Source organism: Phaethon aethereus, assembly GCF_964289735.1.
Source record: "Phaethon aethereus genome assembly, chromosome: 12".
Lineage (NCBI taxonomy): Eukaryota > Metazoa > Chordata > Aves > Phaethontiformes > Phaethontidae > Phaethon > Phaethon aethereus.
The window spans coordinates 21,454,395-21,480,854 of NC_138588.1; the positions used below are offsets into that span (position 1 = coordinate 21,454,395).

The following is a 26,460-nucleotide window of genomic DNA, read 5'->3' on the forward strand; positions in this document are numbered from 1 at the left end:
CAGAAGCATTTTTAGCAAATGGCAGGATCATTTCCTCTGGAAATGGCACAAACTTTCATTTTATTGTCACAGTGGAGCCCATTTAGAAAACTGGGAGACAGTAATTACTAGCTTATGCTAGAAAATGGGCCCCGCTGATGGAAGTCACCCAACAACGCTGAAGTTTCTTCACGTTATACTTAAAATAGTGTCTTTTTTCTGTAATTAAACACCAATTTGGAGGGTCCCTTGCTTACAGAATAAACAAATCAGCTGTAGCATAGCCAGAGCTGAACTGCTCTGTGCTCAGAATACACGTGAGCCTCGGGAGATCGTTTTGGAAGCAGTGTATGTAGTATTTGATCCTGGTCGCAGCGGCCTCGAGTCTCAGAAAGCCACTTGTTTTACTGGCTTTTTAGAGCTGAACTTCCGAGTATTTCTCAACTTGGAAGCAAGTGTAACGAAGACATTTAGATCTCCATCATAAGCACCGGGCTCCCGCGTGAGCTGCAGCGTATGAAGGTGGTGTTACTTAAACAGCAGCTTCTCTGATTAATGAGGACCTGTCATTAAGTATAGGCAAGACCTAACATGCTCTAATCCCAGACTAAAATTAAGCCCTAAATAAAATTCCTCATGGAATTGAAGTTATGTAAAGGCAGTCTCTGAACTCAGTTTCTTCAGGAGATTGCCAGTGTCATATTCTTTTTTATAAATAATTACGCTTAGAATAGCGGTTATTGGGTGTCAGACTGCAAGTAGTTCTTCTGGATCTTTTAAGTCCCTGCCTTCCTCCTTGCCCTGGGGTATGATGTCTTGGTGCAAGAGTACTGTGAGAGCTGGGACTGCCTTTGGGGGTCGAGTATGATTAAACTGGGCTGTGAGCGATGGAAATACCTCGTTTGAGACCCCATAGAAATTTTGTGGAGATACTGGGCTGCTGCTTTAATGGCTTTTCTGGTTTTTTTTTCTGTTCCAGGTGCATTACTCAAGCATTTTACTGATGCTACCTGATTGTACACAGTCGCCTGGAGGCACAAATGTTAAAATATTACCTTATTTGAAATAAATTCTTCCTTTATTGAGTCTCAATGTATGTGATGTGAAGGTTGGACCTAATAAAGGAAAAACTGGTTTGACTGATGGGGTAGGGGTGGCTGGTGTGATTATTTCTGACTTTTATGGGGAGAAGGAAGAAACAAACCCTCCCTGCCCTTGGAGTCGTTTCCCTGTGACGAAGTCGGGGCTTAACGAAGCCTCTGAGGTGGGTGGGAGGAGATCTTGCTCCGAAAAGCCTGTTTTGCACCACGGTTCTGGGGCAGGTAGGGCTTTTGGCAAGAAAAGGTGGGAGGGAAGCGAAATTCCGTTATTGTTTCTCCCTGTCCAGAGAAAGGGAGGGTTTTGTAGGAAAACGGGAACTTGTGGGTGTCCCGGTGTCCCGGTGTCCCGGTGTCCCGGTGTCCCGGTGTCCCGGTGTCCCGGTGTCCCGGTGTCCCGGTGTCCCGGTGTCCCGGTGTCCCGGTGTCCCGGTGTCCCGGTGTCCCGGTGTCCCGGTGTCCCGGTGTCCCGGTGCGCATGCGCGGCGCAGGGCGGCTCACCACCTCCGCGTCTCCCATTGGCCGGGCCGCGCCGCCGCGCGTTGCCATTGGCGGGAGGGGGGCGGGAGGGGGGCGGGAGGACGGGCGGCCATGGCGACTGGTGCCGGAGCTGGGGCTGGCGCCGGTCCCACTGCGAGCAGAGCCGGCGGGCGGCGGGGACCGGGGGTACGTGCGGGGCCGGGGGGAGTATGAGGCATATGCGTGGCGGGTATAGGACTGGGGTACGTGCATGGGGGTGCTATGGAGCTGGGGCCCGTGCATGGGGCAGCGTAGGGTCTGTGTGTGGGCTGTATAGGGCTGGGGCCCGTGCGTGGGGCAGTATGGGGTACGTGCATGGGGTGTATAGGGTCTATGCATGGGGTGTACGGGGCTGGGGTACGTGCATGGGGTGTATAGGGTCTATGCATGGGGTGTACAGGGCTGGGGTACGTGCATGGGGCAGTATGGGGTACATGCATGGGGTGTATAGGGTCTATGCATGGGGTGTACAGGGCTGGGGTACGTGCATGGGGCAGTATGGGGTACGTGCATGGGGTGTATAGGGTCTATGCATGGGGTGTACAGGGCTGGGGTACGTGCATGGGGCAGTATGGGGTACGTGTGTGGGGCACTATAGGGCTGGGGCGTATGCCCAGAGGAGCAATATAGGGGTAGAGCGTGTGCATGTGGCTGTAAGGGGCTATACGCGCGGAGGCACGGTTCAGAAGCAGAGCGCGTGCAGGGGGGCCGTATAGGGAGGGGTACAGCACATACAGAGGGGTTCAGGGGCGCGGACAGAAGTGTTCTGCCTGCTCGGTTAGTCCCAGCTCCCCGCGCACAGAGTTATTCCCACGTGTAAGTCTCTGCCCTGCTAATTCCGGCTTAAGACACCGACGCTAATCCTGGCTGTGCTCTGCGATCACCACCCCAGGTCCTCTGCGTTGTTTCTTCATTAACTGCTTCCTCTAATTCCCTGTCCCTCCTGCACCGACTCTCTCCCCCGTCTTCTGATTTTTCCTCTGCTTTCTTCATTAATTATGACTTTTTTTTTTTTACTAATTATTCTATTTGTAGAACTTTTTTCTGTCTGTTCTCGTTTAGTGGTGCCGGCTCTCCTTGACGATAAATGCCTTACAGATGAGGGAGGCTTTTCCTTAAAGCCCTGACTCAGACCTGCTTATGTGACACTGCTTTCGTTTTAACCATGTGGTTTTATTATTGCATGGGGAGAAGCTTGAAAGTCTCAAAACCCACAGAGAAATTAAAATAAAGTATCCTTATATTTTATTTGATAAACCTGCTAGTTAAATCTCCTCCCGTCGCGTCTTTTCTTCGGAATATTATTGGAGGCAAGGCTCGCAAAGAAACTGCCGGTCGCTGTCTGCACTTTTAATTTAGCGTTGCCGTTCCCAAATAATCCCTTCATCTGCAAATAGATCTCCTTATTCCTTTTCCTCTCCCTCCTCTGGCTGCAGCACGGGGCCGTCCCCTCCCAGCTCTCCCCAGCCGACGTGGTGGCAGATCTTCAGTTCCCGAGAATGACCGAGGCCAGATGCTCTCTGAGATGACTCCAGTTTACTTTGTCCCTGTAGAGAGGCGCTACTAAATTTGCCTCTTGCCCTTTTTTTTAGCAGATTCGGGCTGAAAGCAAGAGGCTGAACAAGCCGACGGATGCGGTGGAGAAGAGAGGACCGTATATCATGAGCAAGCCTCCCTCCATTCACGCCAAGCTCCGTAAGTGATGCTCGGTGTCACCCCAGGGACTCTGGCTGGGATTTGGGGAAACATCCGCACCCCTCGCCCAGGGTGGGAGCGACCAAAAGCCTTTTTATTCCTTGGTGGGATAAAACCATAAAAAAAAACCCCAAAACGTTAAAAAAAACCCATAAAACCCCATAAGTGCTGCTTATGGAAAGCACTGCAATACCCCCCTGCTCTCCCTAGGACCCAGCTGCAGTGAGACCCCCCAAAAAAACCCAGACCCTTGGGGGAGCGCTTGCGTATTTTTAGCTCTGCCCCTGTGCTTGGCTTTCAGAGAGGCAGCGCGAGCTGGCGAAGGCAGCGCTGCGAAGGCAGGGGCTGCTGGGGGGACCCGCGCCGCACCAGCCGAAACCAGCGGCGAAAAGGTCTGATCCCGTTTTTTTTCTTTTCCCGAGATGTAGTTTTCGCATTCCTTGGGGAGATGGGGAAACTCGGAGGATTGAAAAATGAGTTTGGGACTTCGGTCTGCTTGGCTCTGTTGTGGCCAGCAAGCATCTGGTATAATAAAAGATAGCGCTTTTCCTGCAGAAGTTGCTCTGCGAGGGGCCATGCTGCTGCCTCTCTTATTTGGGGGAGGTTTGGTGTTAAGGATTTAATCGTGTACGCTAGCTTAGATGGAATTTATTCTTTGCTGGTGGTGGGAATGGGAATTCTTAGCCTGGGTGGGAAGGGACGCTCAGGACAGGGATTCCTGCCCTGGCATCCTCAGTCCTTCAGCTCCGCGGCTGTATTTCCACGCCAAAACGCCTGTCACCGGCTCGCTCCTCTGCTTTCCGGCAGGTCGGTGAAGTTTAACAAGGGCTACGCGGCGCTCAGCCAGACGGCGGATGAAAACCTGGTCTCCCTCGATTCGGACAGGTGGGGACTGGGTGAATATCCCACAGGAATTTGGGTGGGAGGCGTTGCGGGCACAGAGCTGGCTTTTGGGGGGGGATTGATTCACCTTGTCACTGGACACCTCTCAGCAGCGAAACAATCCTGTTGTCCCGAATTTAACAAATCTCTTGGGGTTATGCTGCTGGCTCCCTTTCCCTCTCTCCCGCCGAAATTCCCTTGTCTGCATCCCAAGCAAAGACGCCGCTTCCTGGCTGGCTCTGACCATTTCCTTCTTCTCTTAGTGACGGGGAGCTGGGATCCAGATGTTCCTCGGGCTACTCCTCCGCCGAGGCAAGTCCAGGGGTTTGACCCAACCGCGTAGCTCCCGTGGGTTCCTCCGTCCCCATAACACCTCGGGGTCTGTACGGGGGCTGAAATGAAGCATCACCCTATGGGGGGGTGTCCCAGAGCTCTGCTTTGCAAACTGCTGCCTCCGCTGCCCGATATACCTAAGCCACGCATAAACCCTGTTTTGCAAGCCCCAGCTGGCTGTCACTGCTTCACCCTTTGCATCTAAAGCATCGTCCAGCCCCAGATCCTGCAGTGGAGCTCTATCGTGCAAGGGTGTTGCTGCCCACGAGGTATTTTGGGGTGCATAGGTTGTGTGTCAGGGTGCTGCAGCCCAGGAAAAGCTCTTTGGTCTTTTGCTTTCGTCTTCTCTGCTCTGGTTGTGCCGCTTCTCCCCGGGCAAAGGTACCAGAGGGAGGACGCGATGCCCTTCTTGCTCGCAGCCCTACCCTTTGCAAGCCTCGGGACCTGAATTTTCACTAAACTGGGACTAATTTTAACCAGCTCTGCCTCCTTTGCTCCTCCCCAGCAGGTGAACCAGGACCTGAGTCGGCAGCTGCTGCAGGATGGGTACCACCTCGACGAGGTCCCCGATGACGAAGATCTTGATCTCATCCCCCCGAAACCCACCGCCTCCTCTTCTTGCCCCTGTTGTTTTGGAGAAAATCTCTCCTGTGTGATCCAGTAGACGCCGCTTGGCCGGGGCCGTGCAAGAACAGGTCAAGAGCCAGCGCTTTGTTTGTCCCGTGGGATGGCTGTTGGTGTCCGTGTCCCACGCTGGGACGGTGACACAAGGACTGAATGATGCTGCGATGCTGCTCGTGGTGAGCAGCAGCAGCCAACCAACCCCAAAGGACTTTTCCTTACACTCGGCAATACCAGGGAGAGGTGGCACGGTGACGTTTAGGTGGTCTGGATGGGACCTGTCGCCTGGCTGCGGTGGGAAGGGAGGAGAGGCAGAGCCTGGGCACCTCCATGGGGGTATAAAGGGAAGGAATTGGGAGGTGCAGCAGCAAATGCTCTTTGGTTTGCCAGACCTCCTCTTTTCCTCCATTAATTGCCCCCATCGAGGATTAGAACCCAGACCCGGACCCGGGTTGCCCTTCCGAGCCCTCCCTTGATGAAGACATGGTCGATGGCGGGGTTGAACTGCCGTGGTGTGGGACCGGGCTGGGAAGCCCCGAGACCCCCTTTTCTTATTTATTTTTGCTTTAGTCAAAGGGGTCAGCGCAGGCTGGCAGAGAGCTGCTCCGTTCACCTATCTCGTGCTGCTTGCAGTTAATTGCCGCCAGGTTCCCTCCTCCCAAAGCCTGGGCTGATCTGAACCAAAGATTGCAGCTCCGATGGAGAAGATAAGATGAGGGGAACCCAACGGAGCAGATTGGGGCAGGCTGCTGAGCTTTAAGCATCTGTTCTACCCACCAGCATCTACTGCCCGGGCTGGGACCTCCCCTCTTTCCACGTCTCAAGGGACCCAATTAAGTTCTGGTTTTGGAGCCAATGGCTCATTCCAGTTGTCCCCAAAGCTGCTTTGATGCAGGCGAGGGGCAGCGCGGACGCCCCGTGCCAGCTCTGCACAGCTCCTTTTGGGTGCGGATTTGGGGTGGCTGGCAAGTCAACCTGCTGTGAACCTTAAAAGCTGCCTTAAATCATGGTCCTGTTCTACTAGATAGAGGACAATAGGACAATCAGCTTCTTATAAAGGAACCTTATTTAAATATTTCATGTCTAGAGACCCGAAACTGGTGGGGTTTTGTTTTTTTTGTATTTTCCTTGTTAAAGGGAGCACTTAATAAACTGGATCTCGTTACTCGGAGGGTGTGTTGGTGTCGCAGCAGGGGGCTGAGCCCCGCTCCCCCGCAGCAGCCCCACTCAGGAGGGCTCCTTCACCGACCCTGGCGCATTTTCAGAGTGATCCCGTTTCCCTCGTCACATTTTACCCCCGTTGTCCTGTTTCCCCGCAGAGCTGCCGTGTCACCCGGGCCGATACTGCCGCGGGGCGATGCGGCGAAGGTCGCGGCCGGCGCCGGGGGGATGCCGGAGCTGCCTCCAGCCTCCGTCTCTTGACCCCCAGCCCTGCAAACACCACAGCTTCTCCCCGTCCTCCTCCTCCTGCTCCCTACGCCACGCCGCCCTGCGCCGAGGACAAAGTCACCACTTTATTCACAGCACCCGGAGGCTTTCCAGCTCCATCGCCCGCCCAGCAGCCCCCTTTTACAGCCGGGGAAGGGGTGACATGGCTCGGAGGACTGCTCGCCGTCAGCCAGGCTGGGGAAGAGCCCACCAGGCACCCAGGAGCAGCAGAAAGCCTCAGCATCACATTTGCAGGGCCGGGGAGCAGCAGCTCCTGAAAGCTGGGCAGAGATGCTCGAGACCCGGGGTGCAGACCTCGGGCCTCCCTGCTGCTTCTCGAGGAGAAGGGAGGGAGAACAAAAAAAATAAACGGAGTCACCATACGGCTTTAGCAGCACCCAGAAGGGATGATGCTCCGGGGAGGAGGCTAACGAGCTGCGAGGGGAGATGCTCTTCCTCTGCCCGCTCTGCTCCGCGCCACATCCAAGGAGTCGACTTGTGGAATTACTCTTTCTAAATGTTGGATGTGGGCTTGTTACGGGGTTTAATAGATGGAGGGGAAACTCCAAGCTAGGTGACTTTGCCCAGTTTCTATCTACTCAAGTGTGGAGTGATGAGGGTGGAAGCTCAGAGGAGGCAGCAGGCTCGGAAGAGCAGCATCCCATCCGGCGAGGAGAGGTGGAGGGAGATGCTCTCGTTGGCAGAGATGAAGAGCACGGAGCCGCGACGCAGAGTCATTTCGGAGGCTGCGGCTGTGGAGGTGCCCACGGCCGTCCCCTGGATCACCAGCAAGATGCTGGCAGAGTCCACGGCGGAGACGAGGTACAGCTTGATGGAGGGGGGGATCTGCAATGGAAAGGGTCACCACGGCTGGAGTCTCCCCCAGCTTTTCTTCTCGTTGGAGAGCTGAAAGGGCGTCATTTGCTGGGTCCAGGCCACCCCACGCCCGCAGCAGCCCAAACCCAGAGACTTCAGCTGAGCTGAGGGCACCCAAGCTGCACCCCTGAGACCTCTTCCTCGTCCTCCCTCTGCCCGGAGCTGCTGGAGGAGGTGAGCAAGCTCTAGGCAGGGGGAACAGGGAAGGGAGAGGAGCCTGCAGCGCTGCCCAGGGGTGACACAAGCATCCCCAGCAGCCCCAAGCATCCTTCCATCCCCCCTGGAGCACTCGCTACAAGGGCGAGCAAACCCACGCCAAGAAAACCCCAGCCAACACCAAGAGGTCCTTCCAAAAGCACAGCCAAAATAAGGGGAAAGCGGGTGTCCCCCCGCCACGTCCCCAGAGCGGACCCGTCGCCGCTCACCTCTATCCTCATGATGGCGAAGTCTGGCACGGGCGGGTCGTAGAGGTAGACGCTGGGGTCGAGCTGGCTCTGCGCGGCCGGGAAGATCTTGGAGCTGCTGGGCGCCGGCGTGTAGTTGAGCATCTCGCACAAGGTGAGGACGTCGATGAATTTGGGGGTGAGCCCGGCACGCACCGTGTTATCCGAGCACGCCATGCACTCCACGCAGTCTGCGGGGACGAGGCAGCGCTGTCGGCCCGCCCCAGCTCCCCCGCGCGTCCCAGGGACGGGTCCAACCTTGTGCGGGAGACCGCGGCCACCCTGGGAGACAGTCCCTGCGGGGTCCCGGGTTCAGAGAGCCCACCGCAATGCTCACCTCCGTGCAGGTAGGCGTGGGGCTCGTTGGCTCCCAGGAACATGGCCTCCCCCGGCTCCAGCCTCACCAGGTTGAGGAAATAAATGGTGAAGCAGCCGATGTCCCCCGGGTACTGGGAGTGCAGCCGCAGAAGCAGGTCCCCGTTGCTCCCCGACGTGTCCTTCCCTTCCGCCACTGCACGGACAGAGACCAGGGAGGAGGGGAGGGGGCTTGGGGGGGGTGCCCGGTCCTCTCCCCTAAACACAGCCCCCCCCCCCACCGCTCTGGGGGGCCGGGGAGGGCAGAGGACCCACCTTCCTGGGAGATCCTCTTCACCAGCATATTCAGCTGGTCGACGAAGAACTTCTTCTCGCTCTTCATCAGGCGGGTGAAGCAGACGCGGAGGGCAGCCGAGACGCCGCGGGGGTCGTCGCTCCCGCTGCGCTCCAGCTGCTCCGCCGCCACCTCCCCGATCAGCGCCCGCAGCTCGGGGACGCCTGCCAGGGGTGGTCAACCCAAAGTCATCCCCGGCGGCGGCCGTCACCCCAGGGGACCCCAGCACCCCCACCCCAAGGTAGCGCGGCCGCCCTCCCCACCCCGAACCCACCGCAGAGAGGGAAGGTGGCACTGGGGTCCGACCTCGCGACCGCCCTTCCTCGCCATCCTTACTCTGGAGGAAGGAGACGATCTCCTCCACCGGCCGAAAGCCGCACAAGCCCTCGAAGGGGGTGAGAGCGATGGCCATTTCGGGTTTGTGGTTGGCGTCGGGGTAGTGCTCGGGGAACTGGGCGTGCAGCTTCGCCGCCAGCTCCTGGAGAGGGGGCAGAGGAGCTGGGTGAGCTCCCCGGGGCCACGGGGTCCGGCCGGGGTGGCCCCCCCGGGGCTCTCCCTACCTTGTTGGGGTGCGCCTGGATGGAGAGGGCAGTGTCGACCGACAGCACCTTGAAGAGGAAGGGCAGGCGACCCTGGAAGGCGTCCTTCACCTTCGCCCCCAGGCAGGCAGGGTTGTCAGCGATCCACTGGCCCAGGGTTTTTTGGGGGATGCGGTTATCCCGGATGACGGCGTCGCCCCGGGGGTGAGCGCCCATCCAGAGCTGCGGGAGACGGACAGACAGAAAGACAGACCCCTGAGCCGGGCAGTCAACGGGATGACTTGGGCTTTTCTCGAGGCTGCTTGGCCCCGGAGACGATCGATGCAGCCAAGCAGCTCCCTCGGGGGCTGAGTCACGCCGGGCTTCTCCTCTCCTCCTCCCGGGGCAGCCCCGCAGCGCCCCGGGGCTATAAGGGACCGGGGGCGAGGCAGGAGATCCACATCCCTCCTGGAGCCGGCCGGACCCGGGATGGCGAGAGCCGCAGCCGGTTGGGATGGACACCCGGACGGGATGGACACACAGCCAGGACGGACGCGCGGCCGGGCACTCACCTCCGCGTAGGGCCGGTCGGGCTGGATCTGGACCAGGGGGTCGCTGCTGGCCAGCAGCTTGGCCACCTCGCTCTCCAGCCCCACTTTCCCCCAGGAGTAGCTCTGCACGGCGCAGGAGAGCGGGAACACTGCGGGAGGGAAGCCAGACCTCATGGGGGGCACAAATAACCCTCTGCCCCCCAACCCCACCCCACAGGCACCTCGGCGGTGGGGCCCAGCCCCAGCAGCCCCAAGCCCTCCGGTGTGGGGTGAGAGGGGGCCAGGGCAGGGAGCGAGGGCTTTGGGAGGGTGTATTTGGGGGGTGGGGGCCAATTTAAAATCATCATATAGGGGGGCTTGGGGGTCGCCGGGCTGCGGGCAGGGGTCTCGGTGCCTCTGTCCCACCTCCCTGGGGGTCCCCGGGGGGCGTCTCCATCCCCGTGGGGGTGACGCGGCCCACCCAAAGGTCCCCATCCCCACGGGGCATCCCACCCCCCCGGGGACAGCTTGCGGGCCCACGGGTCCCACATCCCGGGAGGAGGTGCCCCCGGCCCCGCCGCCCCCCGGGCCCCGCTCACCGCGGATCTCCGCCATGGCTCGGCCGGCAGGGCAGGGCAGAGCAGGCCGGGAGCCGTAGTCCCGCGGCGGCGGCTCCGGTGGCGGCACCGCCTCCCCCGGCCGGGCCGGGAGGGGCGGGGCAGCTCCCTACGCGCACCCTATAGCGCCCATAGGGGAGCGGGGTATGGAGCTGCGCGGCCGGCGGCGCCTAGCGCGAACACCCGCACTGCCCGCCCGCATCAACCTCTGCGGGGTCTGGAACGGGTGCTATAGGGGCCGCTATAGGGGATGTTCGATAGGGGATGTGCTACAGGTGACGTGTTATAGGCGACGGGCTATGGGGCCTGTAGGGACACCCCCTGCAGAGCCTGGCCCCTCTGTGCTCCCCCTACAGGTCCCGCAATAGGCGACCCCTGTACAGAGCGTGGCCCCGCCTATAGGGTTAACCCCCTCCCCCGCGCTATAGGTCGCGGCCGCCGTTGTGACGTCACGCAGCCCCGCCCCGCGGGAGCCTCCCGTCCCGCCGGCTCCAAAGCGCCTGCGCGGTGGGCGGGGCAGGTCACGTGGCTGGCGGCGCAGGCGCCCCGGCTGCCCCGGAAGTGCCTGGCGCGACGGCGGCGGCGGCGGCGGGAGCGCGGAGCGGAGCAGCGGGGACCGCGCCCATGTCGGGCTTCGACACTAACCCGTTCGCCGACCCGGTGGACATCAACCCCTTCCAGGTGGGCGCGGGGCCCGGGGGACCCCTTCCTTCCCTCCCCTGCCCGTCGCCGGCGAGACGTGGCGCTGACTGAAGCGTCGCTGGCCAATGGCGGCGCCGCTTCTCCCCGCCGCGGCCAATCGGGGGGGGGGGGGCGGGATTAAGGGCGCCGCGCTGCGGGACCGGGACCCCCGAGCCCTGCGGGGTCGTCATGCCCCCGCCTCGCTCACCCCCTTTTCGGGGGGGGGGGGTCCCCGCTGCCCCTCCCCACCCCCCGGGGGTGAGGCAGGAGCGGTGTGATCCAGCCGCGGTCCGCCCCGGCTGTGCCCGCTGGCACCGGGAGCCCTTCCCGCCCTCGCTTGCTCGAAGCCGCCATCCCTCCCCCCGCTCCTTTCGAGGAGGGGTCTCACGTCGTCCTCTGCTCCCAGCCCCCGTCGCTCCCCACCTCCCCAGGCGCTGGGGAGGGGGGTTCAGCGCCAGCCGTCCGCGCGGACGCCGAAACCCTTGCGGATGCCCGAGTTGCGGAGGTATTACGAGTATCAATGAATTAATTTTTATTATATCATAAACATAAATTTTAAAATGCGGCGAGGGACCTCTCCTGACTGCGCTACGCGGCGGTCTGACTGACTGCTGGGTCTCTTCGGGCTGTGTTTTTCACGTGCCGTAGCATCAGCTCTTAAAACCGCGCCTAGGAGGGCAGCATGCGTCCTCCGGCTCTGGTTTTCGGGGGATCCCCTCGGAGGTTCCTGGGGACTCGGTCTGCTTTCGGTGGGTTTCCCCTCTGTGGGATTAACCTCCGTGCACTGAAACCTGGGGTCATTTGTGCGGGGAGTTGGCCGGGAACGGCCTCTCGGACCTGACCCGTGCGGCCGCGATGTGGAAACGGGCGTCGGGGCTTTGCCTTTCACCGGCGAGCGGCTGCGGACGCTGCCTTACCTTTGCTGTTTGGGCCGGGACGTAATCCGCAGGAGGGGGTCATTTCCTCACCCCTGATTTCATGACCAAGCTAAAGTGAAGCCGTTCGCTGATGGGGCTGAGTGTTTTGAGGAATCCAAGTGAAATGGACGCTAAAAAAAAAAAAAAAATCCTTTCTCTCCCTCACCTTCATTTTAACGCGCTCTCGTCTGTCTCCAGAAGGGTTTGGATGACCGTGTTCCTGTAATATTCCTTCTGTGGTGGGGAATATAGGGTGGCTCCCACGTACGGTCACTATTCCTATAGGAGTTTACCGCTCTGGCACTGAGGAAATAAATATTCTGCTGCTTTATGCGCATTACGGCTGCCCTGGTATCTGACCGAACAGGGCCGTGCTCGCGCTTTACTCACTGTTTAAACAAAAAAGATTGGATGCAATTTACAACAGGTAACTCTGATGTCAGGCTTATTTTTGAATTAGGAGAAACGTACGTCGCGCCGCGGATGCCCCCGCGGTTGTCGGATGGCCCTTTGCCGATACAGCTGGTCTTCGTGGCAGGTTTTATATCCTCCTTTCAGGAGCGTGAGGTTTTGCGTTCACCTTTGTCCCTGGTTTGTTTGTTTGTTTGTGTTAAAGAAAAATTCCCCCAGTCGTCAGCAGCTGGACGCGAGGAATCTCCGCCTGCTGCTGCCTGCAGCCTCGAAGCCCTGTCTCTCCGATTTGAAAATGGCATCTCAGGATGTAGGGCAGCGCTGCCCCGCTCTAGTAAATCTGATGAAACGAGCCCGTTCCCTGCCGGGGTTTGGATCCACGTGCTGGCTCGGTGCTGTGCAGGGCTGGGGGGACGGTATGCCCGCCCGGCGGGCGCTGACATCCCCTTCCACACCTCTGGAGGTCTCGCTGAAAGCCTGGAAGCATCTTCACCCTCCCAGCCTTGTCACGCTGATGAGCATCTCTTGGGCAGAGCACCAGGGTTTTCCTTCCGTGTTGCGGATCCTCGTAGAGCCCTTCCTACTCCCCGAATCCTGACATAACTGGGGATCTTTGCCTTTTAAGGAGACTTTGCTCATGATATTCAATAAGCTTTGTAAAAAATAAGCTGGTTTGGTCATGTTAAAAATATCTCTGGCTCTTCTTTCTGTGGTGAGAGGTGATTAACTACCTTCATTTATTCAGTAACTGGCTATAAGTGGCAGCTGCCTCCAAAACTTTGATGAAAGCTGCAGGCAGGGCTGGAAACTTCCATCTTCGTTAGAGATATCAATGATAAAATCCACTGAGAGAAATCCCAGTGCATCTTCCAGGCAGCGGCAGTGCTCCGAGGCCCCGTGCCGGTGGCTGACTGCAGGACTGGTGATATTTGGGGCAGTTACTGTGATATTTAGACAACCATGTTACGTTCCAGGTGATTCTCATTGGAGTTCTCTTGCCTCGAGCTCATCTAGAGAGGTGTCTCGCATTGTGGGAATAGAAAGAAGTGGAAGAATATAATTTCTTGCACAAACCTGTTGTGTCGAAACCTTTTAGCAGCTCTGTCAGCCGGCACAGCGCGACAGCGGCTTCGTATTTGCATCAAACGCTGCGGCTGAAAACCGTTTTAATCTTCACGTCAGGGCAATTTGGTCCAAAAGCGAAATTATTCTGCACTGGGGAATTTGAAGTCATGAAAAATGGCATCATGTATCCCTAGCGCTTGGGGAAGCGATAGTAGGGTAGGACGGCCGGGTAACGTGGCTTCAGGTGGTTCAGTGGCTGAATTAAGTCTCCATTTCTGCATTTCGCAGCGTAAAGGGTCAGGCCTGTGCTCGTTTCGAGAGGGTCGACTGTCTTTTTGGCCTGTAGCTTGCAGAAAATAGCTGTAAAACGTGAAGCTTTTGGGCAACTTCTCCTTCGCCTCGTCTGCCTTTCTCGTGCTTACCCATCCTTCACGCTGTGTGGTCCAGGCTTGTGGAAGCTGGTGCCTTTCTGTCATCCCCTTTCTTTCACAGGGACTGTTTTCCTCCCTGCCCTAATCCGGAGCACAGAGGCACATGTCCCAGCACACTTCAGCTTTGTTGCAAATTCCCTGCTCTCTGTATATCTATTTTAGACACACTTGCACGGTAACGAGGAACTTAAGCTGAGCTGCCTCGCCTTGGCCGTGCTGCCTAATTAAGACATTTTTTTTTTATTTAAAAAGCTGTGCAGTAAGACGAGAGGTCATTTGCCTTTGAAATCGAACTGTTCCGCAGCTGCAAGCAGGGAAACAGCGGTGCTGCTCTCCCTGCCCTGCTCAGGCCACTGGCATCCTGCTCTTTTGATAGCAGTGCTGCGCTGGTGAGCCTCTGCTTAATTCAGGGGCTTGCTTTTTGGTTGGAGCTGAGCGATGGGAGGAGAAAAACCCGTGTTTTGCCTCCGTATTCTAGCGTACCTCCTAATTTCCAAGCGCTTTCCTACCAGCCTGACCATTCAAGCCCTTCGGATGGTTTCTCAGCCTTTGCTTTCTTCTTCCCATACCTTTAAGGGAGTTTCTCTTCCGTGTGCAGTCGCCTTCTGCGGGACTTCAGCCAGGCTGGGACCTCGCCTGGCCTGGATTAAAGGGTATCGTGCTAGCACGCAGTAGCCGTCGTGCGTTAGCCGACTTCTGAGCTGGAGTCGAGAAGCCCACGCCTCTGCAAAACTGGTTAAGCCAAAGCCTCCACGAGGAGTAAGTACTGACATAAAACCCGCCGCCTTCGAGTCCTTGCAGCTCTTATTTCCAGCGTGGCGGTTCGGCTGCTGCTCCCCATTTTTTACAGCCCTGCCTGGCTGGGGAGTTGTACTTCATCAGTCAGCATCCGAAACCTCCTCATCTCAGGTCCCTCGCCCCGAGGTGATTCATAAACTCGCGCAACCTGTTGCGTGGGGAGTGCCCGCTATCGAGGAGACCTGACGTTACTCATTGACTGTTCCGTACGCACCTCGCTCGGCGAAGGCTGCGCTAAAACCCCGGGGAGCGGCTCCAGCGGCTCGCAGACGCCCCGAGTGACTTCTCTGCCGCGCACGGGCTCGGTCAGCCTCCGCGCGTCTCGCTCGCGCGTCTCGCTCGCGCGCTGTCGCGGCCTCAATTGCTTCTGACCCCGTTAACCACGAGATTAAAATGACTGAGCTCAAGACGCTAGTTGCTGGGGGAGGGAGGAAGGGATAAAAAGCCACTTTTTAATTTTTATTTTTTTTTTTAACCCACACCCAGTTATCAGGCGGATCTCGCAGTGGGATTTCCAGGTTCAAAAAGTGCCTTGTTTCTGTAATAACTGAGGAGAGAAACACTCGAGAGGTCCAAGTCTGGCTATGAAAGAGGGAGGCTTTTAGGGAAAGTAGTGTGTATAAAAGAGGAGCTGAAAATAGCGAAGTTCATTGCAGGTGAGGGAAGAAAGGCATTTTTGGCAGAGGCGCCGAGAGCCTTTTTCTAAACGATTGGACCATTCGTCGGAGACAAGCAGGAGATACGAGTACAGGTGAATGCAGCTGTTACGCCAGCGGCATTCGAACCTCCGTAAGTGATTGGTGTCGCGCCTCCAGCTCGATTTTTCCTGGGTGTTTTCCCTTTTCAGGGCAATCATTTTAGTTTGCTGGTCCAAATGCCCTGGGTGGCAGCTGACCAGTCAGCCAGGACCAGCTGTACCTGGAAGCTCATTTTGTGCTGCACTTTGCGGATCCTTGCTCGCTTTGTGGTGCGGATGAGGTCTGGGAGGTGGGCCGGGGCATCCAGCAACTCTTGGACCGTGGGCAAATGAATCCGTTGTCCCGCTTCGCGTCCCTGGAAATCAGGAATAACTCGCTGTAGGTAAGCGGTAGTAATCGGCAGAAAGGGCTCCGGTGCCAAACGCGTGTTGTAGTTCTTCAAATGTACCTCTCGGCTGCACAGGAGATTACTTCTGCCCACGAATCTTGCCTTGCTGATAGTCATCTCCCTGGTTATTTAAATTCATTGCCAGCCAAGGCCGTCTGCCTGTGGCGTGGGTGCGTTTCACCCCATCCTGTTCCCAGTTAACGAGTGGATGGAAGGCAGGCGGGCAGCGTGGATAACGTATAAGCTAACGATGACTTGTGTCTGATGCTGATTTGTCTTTGCTCTCCCTCCTTTCAGGATCCCTCGGTGACGCAGCTCACGAACGCTAGCCAAAGTGGCTTGGATGAATTCAACCCCTTTTCTGAGAGCTCCCGGCTGGTATGTGCCATGCGTCTTTTGCGCTGTGCCTTTTTGGTGTTTTTAGCCGTGTCGAAAGTCCTGCGGTAGGTGCAGCTGAAAGAAAAAAAAAAAAAAAAGGTGAGGCATTTGCGGCTGCTTTCCCCGTGGACGGCGTAGCTCATTGCCTGCATGGCAAGCTGCAAGAAGCTGCTCCTGCGCTAATAAACTCCCAGCTGGAGCTCTCCGCTCTCATGGAACGGCTTCTCTCACACCCGCTGCTGCCTCACAGTAAAGCTCTATCGAGTGTGAAGGGGAAGGTGTTTTGCGGGAGGACGCGCCGGTATTTATTTGGTCTCTGGGTTGGGAGCTGAACTGCTGCGGCGATATCGCTGGTGGATCGCTGCAAGAACTTCGTTCTCATTTCCTGGCTGCTGCCGTGTGTGAGGTGGGAAAAGGCGAACGGGAGACCAGGATAAAGCAATACTTGTCGTTTAAACAACTGATCAAAATCCCTTTTTGTTTCTCCTTTGCCTAATACCCGTAATCCTCGCGTGCCGCTCCCCCAGTGCATTAAGGAGCCAACAAACTTTTGAAAACGCGGAGTTGCTTCCCGCTAGTGCTTTCTGATTTAGTAGCGCTCAAACCGAAACTGGTCTTTGTTTCGAAAAGAAGCCATATGTACTTGCCTTGTTGCTTGCGATTTATGTGCAGACCAATGCAGCACGGACGACGCCAGCCACGCAGCCCTCGGGCCACTCGCAGCCTGCGGTCCTGCAGACGTCCGTGGAGCCCACTCCCCAGGTATGGCAAGCCCTCGCTGCGCCTTCCCGAAGAGCTGGGCTGGGGAGCGTGAAGGAGCTCCCCTGGGCCTCTGGAGGCATGTGGGAGTAGGAGGGGAGCGGGATTCTCTGGGGTTGGGTGTGGGAAGCTGCAGGCGACCTTTTAAACTTGCTTTTGTGCCTGCCTCGCGAAGCGGATCTCTAGGGAATACGTACACTCGATTCTTTTTATGCCTTTTCCCTGTCCCTCTGGTGGCAGAGCTCACTTCGCCTTGGATCCTGTTTGCTCTGGCTTCCCTCTGCAAACGCTGAGCTGTATCCTGCTAATGCTTTTAGCGTCGTCCTGGTGACTGCTCAGACGCGCTCGGCTGCAGGAGTGTAAATGCAGTCTAGCTATACGTTGCAGCTGCAGCTTCGACTGGCTGGCAAGTCCCCGACTGCCAGCACCACCTCATCCAAAGAGCAGAGGAGCCGAGGCTGCCGGGAGAAAGCGGCAGTTCTCAGAATAGCGAGCAGGTAGAAGAGATGCTTAAGGGGTGTGGTAGAGAGCTGTCTCGCCTTTCGTTTGGACCTCCTCTCCTAGCTGGGAAGGGAATCGTCCTGGTACGCCCGGGAGTCCTGCTCGCCGCTCTGTTGCAAGGCGGTTAGAGCGGTGGGGCGAACTGGGAGGTGGACAGAGCTGCAAGAAAAGCATAGCTTTGCTGAAAGGGAAGGGCGTAGAGGATGGGCAACAGCCCGGATAGCCGTCCCTGTCTTCCCGTGGGATGAGAGAGGAACGTCTGGGTGGAGTTCTGCGTTGATCTTGATTCTGTCCTCCAGTAGGTAAGGCAGAAAACCTCCAGATGTTTCAGATCAGCCCCGGGGATATTCAGCTTTCATGTTGTCCTCAACCCTTGCTATTGAATTCGCCTTTGCTTCCCTTCCACTTTGGCATCTGGTGCGTTTGCTGGGTGGTGTTGCCGCTGCCTCGGCCAGGGAAGGACTTCTCTTTTCCCTCCCCTTTTAGGCTGTGGCCGCGGCAGCACAGGCTGGGCTTCTTCAGCAGCAGGCAGAATTAGAGAGGAAGGCAGCCGAGCTGGAGAAGAAGGAAAGGGAATTGCAGAGTAACGCAGCCAGCATTAATCGTGAGTAGCTCTTCCTGCCCTGCCCGCAAGGAGGGTGATGCCCAGGGAAGTCGGGATCGCTTGGTTGGTCAGGATTTGATGTAGGCTCAGCCTGTCCCAAGTGTAAGCAGCTTTTTTACAAGCCGCGTGTCTTTCCTCTAGTTCTTCACGGCAAGCCTCTGGGGACTTGGGTCCTCTATGGGTACCTGTCATCCCATAACTTACAAGGTGGGAAAGGAGCTCAGAAATGAGGTGCTGGAGACCAGCTCTGGTGGGTCTCTGCCCTCGAGCGTGCTCTCAGCGTCTGCGTTTGGCCACATTAAGTGCTTCAAACACCAGTTTTGTATCCGTCTCTGAGCTGTGGTGCGATGCTGCCACGTTAAGGGTTTTCACTGAGAGCAATAAAGCTTTTTTTTTTTTTTCAATCTTGAGGCTCTCTTAACCACAACAAAACAATATCTTCCCCTAATCTCGGTTTTAAACGGCTGAATCTGGACTTGTAGTGCCGAGCGGTGATGGTTGCGATGGCCCTTTGGCCCTTGCAGGGGAATTCTGCCTCCCACAAACCAGGCTGACCTGCCTCGCTGCTGCCAGCGGAGTTAACACATCCCTGCTGTGCTGCCTGCTCAAACCTCGTTACTTACCAAGACCCAGCCTCTTCCAAGGTTTTAATGTCAGTCGGAATGGCTGCTTGCACGTTCCGGCGTGCAAATTAGCCTTTCGGTGAGAGAAGAGCACGTGAAGAGCTGCTCCTTTCTCCTTTCCACAGCGAGGCAAAACAACTGGCCACCTCTTCCCAAGAAGTGCCCGATCAAGCCGTGTTTTTATCAGGATTTTTCTGCAGACATCCCAGCTGACTACCAGCGGATATGCAAGATGCTGTATTACTTGTGGATGCGTAAGTAATAGCTTGAACCGCAGCAAAAACTCTTTCTAAGAAGATTCTGTATCGCATGCTGAGCTTTGACCTACGGTAAATTCTGTAGGTGGAGTCTGCGAGGGTAAAATAACGTCTGTCTTCCTTTTTTATAAAGGCAAATGTAAAGAACTCCCAAGTTTATGCTTTGAGAACAGCTCATTTGTGACAGAGTTTTGATTGTTGTTCCGTGGAGATTTTAACAGCTCCCCCGAGACTCTGAAAGACGGCGGATAGCGCGGTTCAGAGATGGGATGCAAAGCAGCCTCGACCGTATTTGTCAATTTTGGTGCTCTGAAAAGAGTTAAGATTTGGTTGTAAGCAGCAGGATCAGATGAGGTTAAGCTCTGTTTTCCTTTGAAGGGAAGGAAGGAAATTAGATGGTCCAAAGTCTCCTTCATTTCTGCAGAGCTCCATGTGGATCAGATTCCCCAGTTGCAGAGAGAGACGAGGGATGCTTGGAGAGACTTCTGCGTTTTCCAAGAACCTCCTGACGTTTCTTTTCTCTCTCCCTTCCCGAACAGTGCATTCGATTACCCTGCTCCTAAACCTGCTTGCTTGCCTGGCGTGGTTCACAGTCGAGACGGAAAGAGGAGTAGACTTTGGCCTCTCGATCCTGTGGTTTATTTTATTCACCCCTTGTGCCTTTCTCTGTTGGTACCGACCGATTTACAAGGCTTTCAGGCAAGTACTATTTTCTTCTGTAATGGGGATATATCTTTTAGCGGGAGGAGCTTTGGTTTTATCTGTTCTGATGGTATATTGCCTGCAGGATTTTTCCAGCTCTTCGCATCATTAAATAGACCAAGCCCACTTGTTCCTAAATGTATTGGAAGTATCTGATGGAACTTGATTATGGTGGTCCTTTTTCATCTTGAAAGCCAAGCCTAGCCAGTCATAGGGCCCTACTTTTTATTAATTTCTGAGAAACTGCTTAGACGTGAATGTGTTGAGCACGCTGCGTGCGTTAAGGAAGCCGCCTTCGCCCCGTCTCGCACTGGCAGGGCGGTGGTTTTTGCAATAGGCGGTGGAGGTGTTGGAAATCGTGTTGCTGTGTAAGTTCCTCCTGAAATCACCTCCCCGTAGCAGCTTCCCTCTGGAGGAAGGGGTTCACTGAAATTGTTTCCCTCCTCGTACAAGAGGGAGTCTGTACGGGAATCGTGGCCCTGGGTTTCACTCGTGTTGCCCTCTCTCCTGCAGGTCTGACAGCTCCTTCAGCTTCTTCGTCTTCTTTTTCATCTTCTTCTGCCAAATAGCAATCTACATCATCCAGGCTGTCGGCATCCCTGGCTGGGGAGACAGGTAAGCTCGGCTTCACGGGCTGGCGTGTCACAGCCCTGCACGGATGCTTTTCCTCGCCAGGGCTGGGACTGTCAGAAGCTTTGGGGTCCGTTTCTGACAGCTGTCTGTTCTTTCTCCCGTGGTTCTCCTCTCTCACCTGATACACAGCTTTGGCAGGTCCCAGCTGGGCTGCCTCCATCCTCCATCCCAGTCCCCATCCCAGTCCCGGCAAAAGCACGTACCTTCGCTGCTGCAGGCCAGCACCGAAAGGAGTACGTGAAATCTTCCACGCCTCCTCTGCTGCCCTCCCCCTCCACTTAATATATATCCCTTCGTGATGCCGAGCCTCTAGCGTGGACCGTAACAGCCTTGTGTTAAAATGGAGCCTTCCCTGACAGCGGCTGTAGCGTGAGGGCTCTCTGACCCGGAGTCTGGGTACGGCTTAACTCGATACCGCTGCTGGCGGCCTGACTCTGTCCTCAAACTCTTCCTGAATTCGGAAGGTGTGTTGGTGGTGGGCTGCGCTTCGAAAAATAGGCAGAGAGGGGTTTATCCTCACCCTTTCGTGACGGCGTTGTACAGAAAGACGAGTCTGGGCTTCTAGAGTGGGCGCAGCAGTTGCCCCCTGCAGCGAAAGCGCCGGCTTGCTTTTCGCCTTGCTGCGCTGGCCGCGGGTCAGATTCCCGCGTTGCCGTGGACGGTGAAAAGGGGAACAGCTAGTGGTGTTTCCTCTGCGGGCGAGCCTCCAGGTGATGAGCGCAGTGAAACTGCTCTCTGTTTTTGCCCGCTGCCTGCAGAACGGCTCATGGGCAAAGCTGTCCCGGTGCTGCCTTAGTCGTGCAGGATGGGGAGGGGGCACTCCATTTTCAGCCTGACTTGGCAGAAGCGTGCGTTGAGCTTTCTGCTGTGTTTCCTCAAGCCAGACAGTGCGTTTATTTTTGGCTGCAGTGCCTGGTGTGCCTTTCCGCTTCCTTGTAATGAGCAAGAAGTTGTGCCGCACGTCAGACGAGACGGTTTGGCTCGCTTGATTCCCTCTCTCCTGGTGGCACGTGGCTTGCTTGGTTTAGCAGTTGGAAAGATCCCTTTCTCCGGCACCCAGGAGGGTGTTTTGACTGGGGCATCTTGGTGTTTTCGCCCACAGCCAAGCACTGGTAACTCCCAACACCCTCCCTGCCCCTTCCCTTCAACAACTGCCAGTTTCCTCCTTCCTGTGGCTCTGACTTTATCCCCGGCCAGGCAGAGCTGTCACGGTGACACGTAGGTCTAGGCTCCAGATCTACCAGCGGGTCTCTTCCAATTTAGATGTACCGGCCTATCTTTACACTTTTCGGCTGAATTTGGTGCTCGTGGAAGTGACTTGGTCTATGACGGCGCCAAGATTGCCACCCAAGAGGGGTGGTCCAGGGGCCAGGGCTGTAACGCGGGTGGGGTGAGCACGATTCTCGTGTGGTGGATCGCTTCTAAAAACGATAATGGAAATTCTGGCCCCCAAACGAGCGCCTCGATGAGCTCCGGGTCCCTGTTTCCACAGCCGTTACGTTTGGGTTTGCGCTTCCCTGTAACCTTCTCCCAAAGGCTCTCGTGCAACCATCAGTGCCTCTTCTCCCTCTGCTCCACCTCATCCTGTGAACGGAACGCTCGCCGAGCTCACCCTGCTCTCCTCTTCCTCGCAGCGGATGGATTGCGGCGCTGTCCGAGCTGCACGGGAACCTGGCCGTGGCCGTCATCATGATGGTGGTGGCAGGATTCTTCACGCTGTGCGCGGTTCTCTCGCTCTTCCTCCTGAAGCAGGTGAGTGGCTCGGAGGCAAGGCGAGGTGGCGGCTGGATCGCAGATCTGCAGGTCGGGCGGCTCCCAGGGTATCCTGCCAGCTCCTCTCATCTGTCTGGGGATTAGGTCGCTTTTGAAGATGTAATCAGGGCACTGTCAGGTCAGGAGTTTGAATGAGAGTATTTTTTGCTTGTGCTTCCTGCATGGATGCCATGAACACTGAGGAGACTTGCAGGCGGGCAGGAGGCAGAGATGCTTCAGCAAGGCACGCCATTAACCGCGCACGTGAAGGGCCTCGAGCGCACCGTAGGATAAAGGAGGGTGTCGTAAGGCTTGCTGCGTCGGCTGCCGTCCAGAGAAGACGGCCAGCGAGGTCCCAAAGGTCACCCGCGTCGAACACGGACGTGAAATTTCTTGCACCTCCCCTTAGCTTGAGTCTGTCCAGAGCCGGCGGAGCAGAGGGTTTTTTGTTTTGTCGGGCTATCCAGGGCTTTACAGTCGCTGCTACCGCAATGTCGTGGGACTTCTCGGAGCCTGGTGGGATCCGAACGAGTGCCTTCCCGCTGGCTTCCCCCCTTTCCTCCTCCTGATCGACCGCAGCAGGACTGCGTTTCTGCAATTAACAGCAGAAGCGTAGCTTCAGGGAAGGCAAGGACAGACTGAACTGGTCCTCTTTCTACTGCTTCCTCCTCCTTTTCTCCTAAATTGTATCTTGAAGGAGATGATGCTTGCAGTGGCAGGCACCTTCAGGTCCTTCCCTGCAGGTGTCTGCAAACGCGGGGGGTTAAGCGTCCACACCATCACGGTGCAGGGAGAGGAGTTTTTGGTCCGATACCCGCCGTTTTGCCGAGAGCTCCACATTTTACAACAAACGAGGGTCTCCTGAAGTCTGCAGCATCACATGCTGGGCGAGGTGGAGCCGAGGGCTCCCGCCCAGCCTCTCTAAGCATTCAAAACAACACGTAGACGCGGCACTTCGGGGCTTGGTGGTGTTGGGTTGATGGTTGGACTTGATGAACTTAAAGGTCTTTTCCAACCTTAACGATTCTGTGATTGTAGCTGCCAAGAGAGCAGGTTAGCGACGGGGCCGAGGAAGAGCAAGCTGGCGAGCGAGGTGTGCGCAGCAAGCCCGCAACTGCGTGCTGATTTCTTCTTCTTTTTTTTTTTTTTCTTCTTCCCCCCCTCTCTTTCTGTTTCCCAGGTGCATTCCCTGTATCGGCGCACGGGAGCCAGTTTCCAAAGGGCCCAGGAAGAGTTTTCCCAAGGCATCCTCACCAACAGAAGCTTCCAGAACGCAGCCGCTGGGGCAGCCTCCTCAGCTGCACAGAGTGCTTTCCGGGGAAACTAGCCCTTCCCCGGGCTGCCTCTCCTTCGCTTCCTCTGCCATCATCACCCCAACCTTCTTTTTTTTTTTTTTTTTTCCTTAAAGATGCACTTTTCGGGGGTACCGTGTTAGCTCTGTTATGCCGACTCCAGTTGAGAAGACTGTTGTGGGGTTGTTTGGTTTTTTTTTTTTAGCTTCAGCTGGCCTACGTTTATGACAGTTAGTTTTCCCTGTCTTTGTTTTAGGGTGGGGGGAGATAGGGGAGACGTTCTCTGAAGCAAATATATTTCTCTATCCAGGACATAGCGAGTGTCTGTCTGTCTTCCTCCCCTCATCCTGTCCGGAGCAGGAAAGTGAGGGGAAACAGGTTTTTGATTTTGTTCTCTTTCTTCTATTGGCTTTTGCTATGAAGAATTTGGTTATCTGCTGTTGGGGGTGTGGGGGTGTAACATGGGTGTAGTTCATGTCATTAATTTTAAGAGCAGAAACTGTACTTTTGGTTTATTACACTTACACCACGCTGCATTTTGACCTCGTAACTGCTCGGCTTCCTCAAGAGCTGGGGTAATGTGGCACTAAAGACAACCTGGGAGCAGAGGGGGATTAGTGGGGAGGGGAAACGTCTTTCTCCTTGCGTGTACCCCCCCCCGTGGTGGATCTCCCCCCCCGTTTCCACAAGGATCCTGTGGCTGACAGCCCGGGGGGGGGGGGGGGGGGGGCTCCTGTACCCACGGAGAGGGGGAGAAGGGATCAGCGGGGGGCTGAGTCTTCACCGTGGCCTTAAACCAGGGGAGGGAGCGAAAAGCCGGTTTTGTTTGACCCCCGCCCCCAGCTCTGTCCCCTCCTGCCCCGGAGCTGGGGGGGGCCGTTTCGTGTCCCTGCCCTGGCCGTGCGGGGGCGGGGGGCTGCCCAGGGCCCCCCCCCCGCCCTCCTCACACAGAAATGGCCGGGTTTACACACCCCTTCCTCGTTTATTGTATTTTTCTTTCCCTCGCGTTTGATCTTTTCCCGGTCAATAGAAAATCCCTCTCCTGCGGGCGGGGGGGGGGCGTGGCCACGGCGGGGGGGGGCGTGGCCACGGCGGGGGGCGTGGCGGGGGCGTGGCGAGGGCCGCGGCGCGCCGGGAAGGCGGAAGCGGGGCCGGGGCCATGGCGGGGACGGGCTGGGCCCCGCCGCGCCTCGACGGGTTCATCCTCACCGAGCGCCTCGGCACCGGCACCTACGCCACCGTCTACAAGGCCTACAGGAAGGTAGGGCCGGCCCCGCTGTGGGGTCCGTGTCCCCCTCTCTCCAAAATCTGCGCCCCCCTCCCCTGGGACCCCTCCTCACACCCCTTTTCATAGTCCTCCATATGGGGCACCGTCCCTATAGCCCCTATATGGGACCTGCTACCCCTCGCCTGTCCCCTGCCTTGTTAGGGGCTCCTCCCTACCCGCGACCCCCCCGGCAGGCTGGAGAAGGACCCCCGGGACGGGCGGTTTGGGGTATGGGGGGGCTCCAGGGTTGGCTCCCCTCGGGCAGAGGGACACGCGTGAGGTGGTGGCCATCAAGTGCGTGAGCAAGAGGAGCCTCAACCGGGCGTCAGTGGAGAACCTGCTGACGGAGATCGAGATCCTGAAGACCATCCGCCACCCACACATCGTGGAGCTCAAGGACTTCCAGGTGGGGCTGGGGGCTTCCTGGGGGCGGGCGGACAGGACAGAGCCAGCATCCCTCCAGCTCAAGTCCTGGGGTCCATCCCGACTCCCCAAGGGCGTATCCGTGGGGCTCGGTGCCAGCAACTGGGCAAACCGGTCCAGGCGGACCCCCGCGTGGGTGGGATGCGTGGGTGGGGGCGGCGTGACGGGGTCCCCTTTGCCTCACAGTGGGACAGTGACCACATCTACCTGATCATGGAGTTCTGCGCCGGGGGAGATCTCTCCCGCTTCATCCGGATGCGCAGGATCCTCCCCGAGAAGGTGGCACGCATCTTCCTGCAGCAGCTGGGTAAGGGCACCCTGCCCGGCACCCACCCCGGCTCTGTCGGACACCCTTCCCGGGGATTTTGGGGAGCAGGGCTCTGGGCACCGGGGTTGCCATGTGCCCGTCTGCCCGCCCAGCCTGCGCCCTGAAGTTCCTCCACGACCGCAACATCTCCCACCTGGACCTCAAGCCGCAGAACATCCTCCTGAGCGCCCCAGAGAACCCCCAGCTGAAGCTGGCAGGTCCGGGCAGGTCCCCAGGGAGGGGCTGGGGCTGACAATTCCTTCTCCCCCTCACGCCCCACGATCTCTCCTCGCCCTCTCCCCCTGCAGACTTCGGCTTTGCGCAGTACATGTCGCCGTGGGACGAGAAGCACGTTCTGCGGGGCTCCCCGCTCTACATGGCCCCCGAGATGGTGTGCCGCCAGCAGTACGACGCCCGGGTGGACCTGTGGTCGGTGGGCGTCATCCTTTACGGTGGGCTTTTGCTTTTACCCACCCTCTGGGGCTCGGCTCGGGGCCGGTTTCCCCCTCTCCATCTCCCCCCGCCGCTCTTTTCTTCCCCCCCGCCCCGCCTCCAGAAGCGCTTTTCGGGAGGCCGCCCTTCGCCTCCCGCTCCTTCGCCGAGCTGGAGGAGAAGATCCGCAGCGACCGGGCCGTCGAGGTAACGCGGGACGGGACGGAGCCGCGTGGGTTCTCGCAGCCCGTCCCCGTGCCGGGGCTGCGGCGGGGCCGGTGGTCTCAGCCCCCTTCCCTCCCCAGCTGCCCAGCCGGCCCCGGCTCTCCCCGGAATGCCGGGATCTCCTGGGACAGCTCTTGGAGAGGGATCCGTTGAAGCGCATCTCCTTCGAGCGCTTCTTTGCCCACCCCTTCGTGGATATGGAGCACGTCCCCGGTCCCGAGAGCCTCTGCAAGGCGGTGAGTGGGGCGCTGGGCCCGGGGGACGCAGGGGGGCCGAGCCCTGAGCCCCCCCTCGCCTCCCCCAGACCAACCTGGTGGTGGAGGCGGTGAAGAAGGATCAGGAGGGGGACGCCTCCGCCGCCCTCTCCCTCTACTGCAAAGCCCTGGAGTATTTCGTGCCGGCTCTGCACTGTGAGTCCAGCCGGGGGGGCTGCGTGGGTCCTGGGGCGCCGGGTGCCTTTGGCGGGGGGGCACGCAGCACCCCGGGGGAGGCCGGTTTGCAGCCCACCCACCCCAGTGGGTCACTCTTCTCCCCCAGATGAAAGCGATGCTCGCCGGAAAGAAGCCATCCGGGCCAAGGTGAGCCAGAAATCCCCGGGGAGGTGGGGGGCGGCATCCCCCCGGCTTAGCTCGGCAAGATGCGCCCCCCCCATCCTCTGCCCCCCATGGCGGGGGTCCCCCCAAGCCCCCCCCTGCTCTGTGGGCAGGTGGGGCAGTACATCTCCCGGGC

General features: G+C 57.8%; 4 protein-coding genes across 4 annotated transcripts in view; 3 read left to right on the forward strand and 1 right to left on the reverse strand.

Annotated features, from left to right (window-relative positions):
- Positions 1-1,667: 1,667 nt before the first annotated feature.
- FAM219B (family with sequence similarity 219 member B) lies at positions 1,668-5,169 on the forward strand (the record flags this gene model as incomplete). Its single annotated transcript, XM_082005166.1, has 6 exons — positions 1,668-1,742; positions 3,188-3,290; positions 3,592-3,682; positions 4,098-4,175; positions 4,436-4,484; positions 5,011-5,169. 6 exons carry the CDS (start codon positions 1,668-1,670, stop codon positions 5,167-5,169), a joined length of 555 nt encoding a protein of 184 aa, XP_081861292.1.
- A 2,012-nt stretch (positions 5,170-7,181) lies between these two features.
- MPI (mannose phosphate isomerase) lies at positions 7,182-10,185 on the reverse strand (the record flags this gene model as incomplete). Its single annotated transcript, XM_082005183.1, has 8 exons — positions 7,182-7,400; positions 7,856-8,064; positions 8,211-8,384; positions 8,504-8,686; positions 8,859-9,000; positions 9,083-9,283; positions 9,613-9,740; positions 10,170-10,185. 8 exons carry the CDS (start codon positions 10,183-10,185, stop codon positions 7,182-7,184), a joined length of 1,272 nt encoding a protein of 423 aa, XP_081861309.1.
- A 626-nt stretch (positions 10,186-10,811) lies between these two features.
- On the forward strand, positions 10,812-23,500 carry SCAMP2 (secretory carrier membrane protein 2; the record flags this gene model as incomplete). Its single annotated transcript, XM_082005401.1, has 9 exons — positions 10,812-10,868; positions 15,874-15,942; positions 16,627-16,716; positions 17,701-17,818; positions 18,567-18,695; positions 19,238-19,397; positions 19,914-20,015; positions 21,668-21,785; positions 22,966-23,500. 9 exons carry the CDS (start codon positions 10,812-10,814, stop codon positions 23,110-23,112), a joined length of 990 nt encoding a protein of 329 aa, XP_081861527.1. The 3' UTR covers positions 23,113-23,500.
- Positions 23,501-24,230: 730 nt separating this feature from the next.
- The window catches only part of ULK3 (unc-51 like kinase 3), a gene marked incomplete at its 3' end in the record, with an annotated part of 2,711 nt that continues 481 nt past the window's right edge, over positions 24,231-26,460 (forward strand). The window contains exons 1-9 of the mRNA XM_082005088.1: positions 24,231-24,338; positions 24,610-24,750; positions 24,954-25,074; positions 25,188-25,292; positions 25,383-25,526; positions 25,631-25,713; positions 25,812-25,967; positions 26,036-26,141; positions 26,269-26,332. Coding sequence (XP_081861214.1) covers positions 24,237-24,338; positions 24,610-24,750; positions 24,954-25,074; positions 25,188-25,292; positions 25,383-25,526; positions 25,631-25,713; positions 25,812-25,967; positions 26,036-26,141; positions 26,269-26,332 — 1,022 coding nt within the window. The 5' untranslated portion in view covers positions 24,231-24,236. The remainder of the gene's footprint in view (positions 24,339-24,609; positions 24,751-24,953; positions 25,075-25,187; positions 25,293-25,382; positions 25,527-25,630; positions 25,714-25,811; positions 25,968-26,035; positions 26,142-26,268; positions 26,333-26,460) is intronic.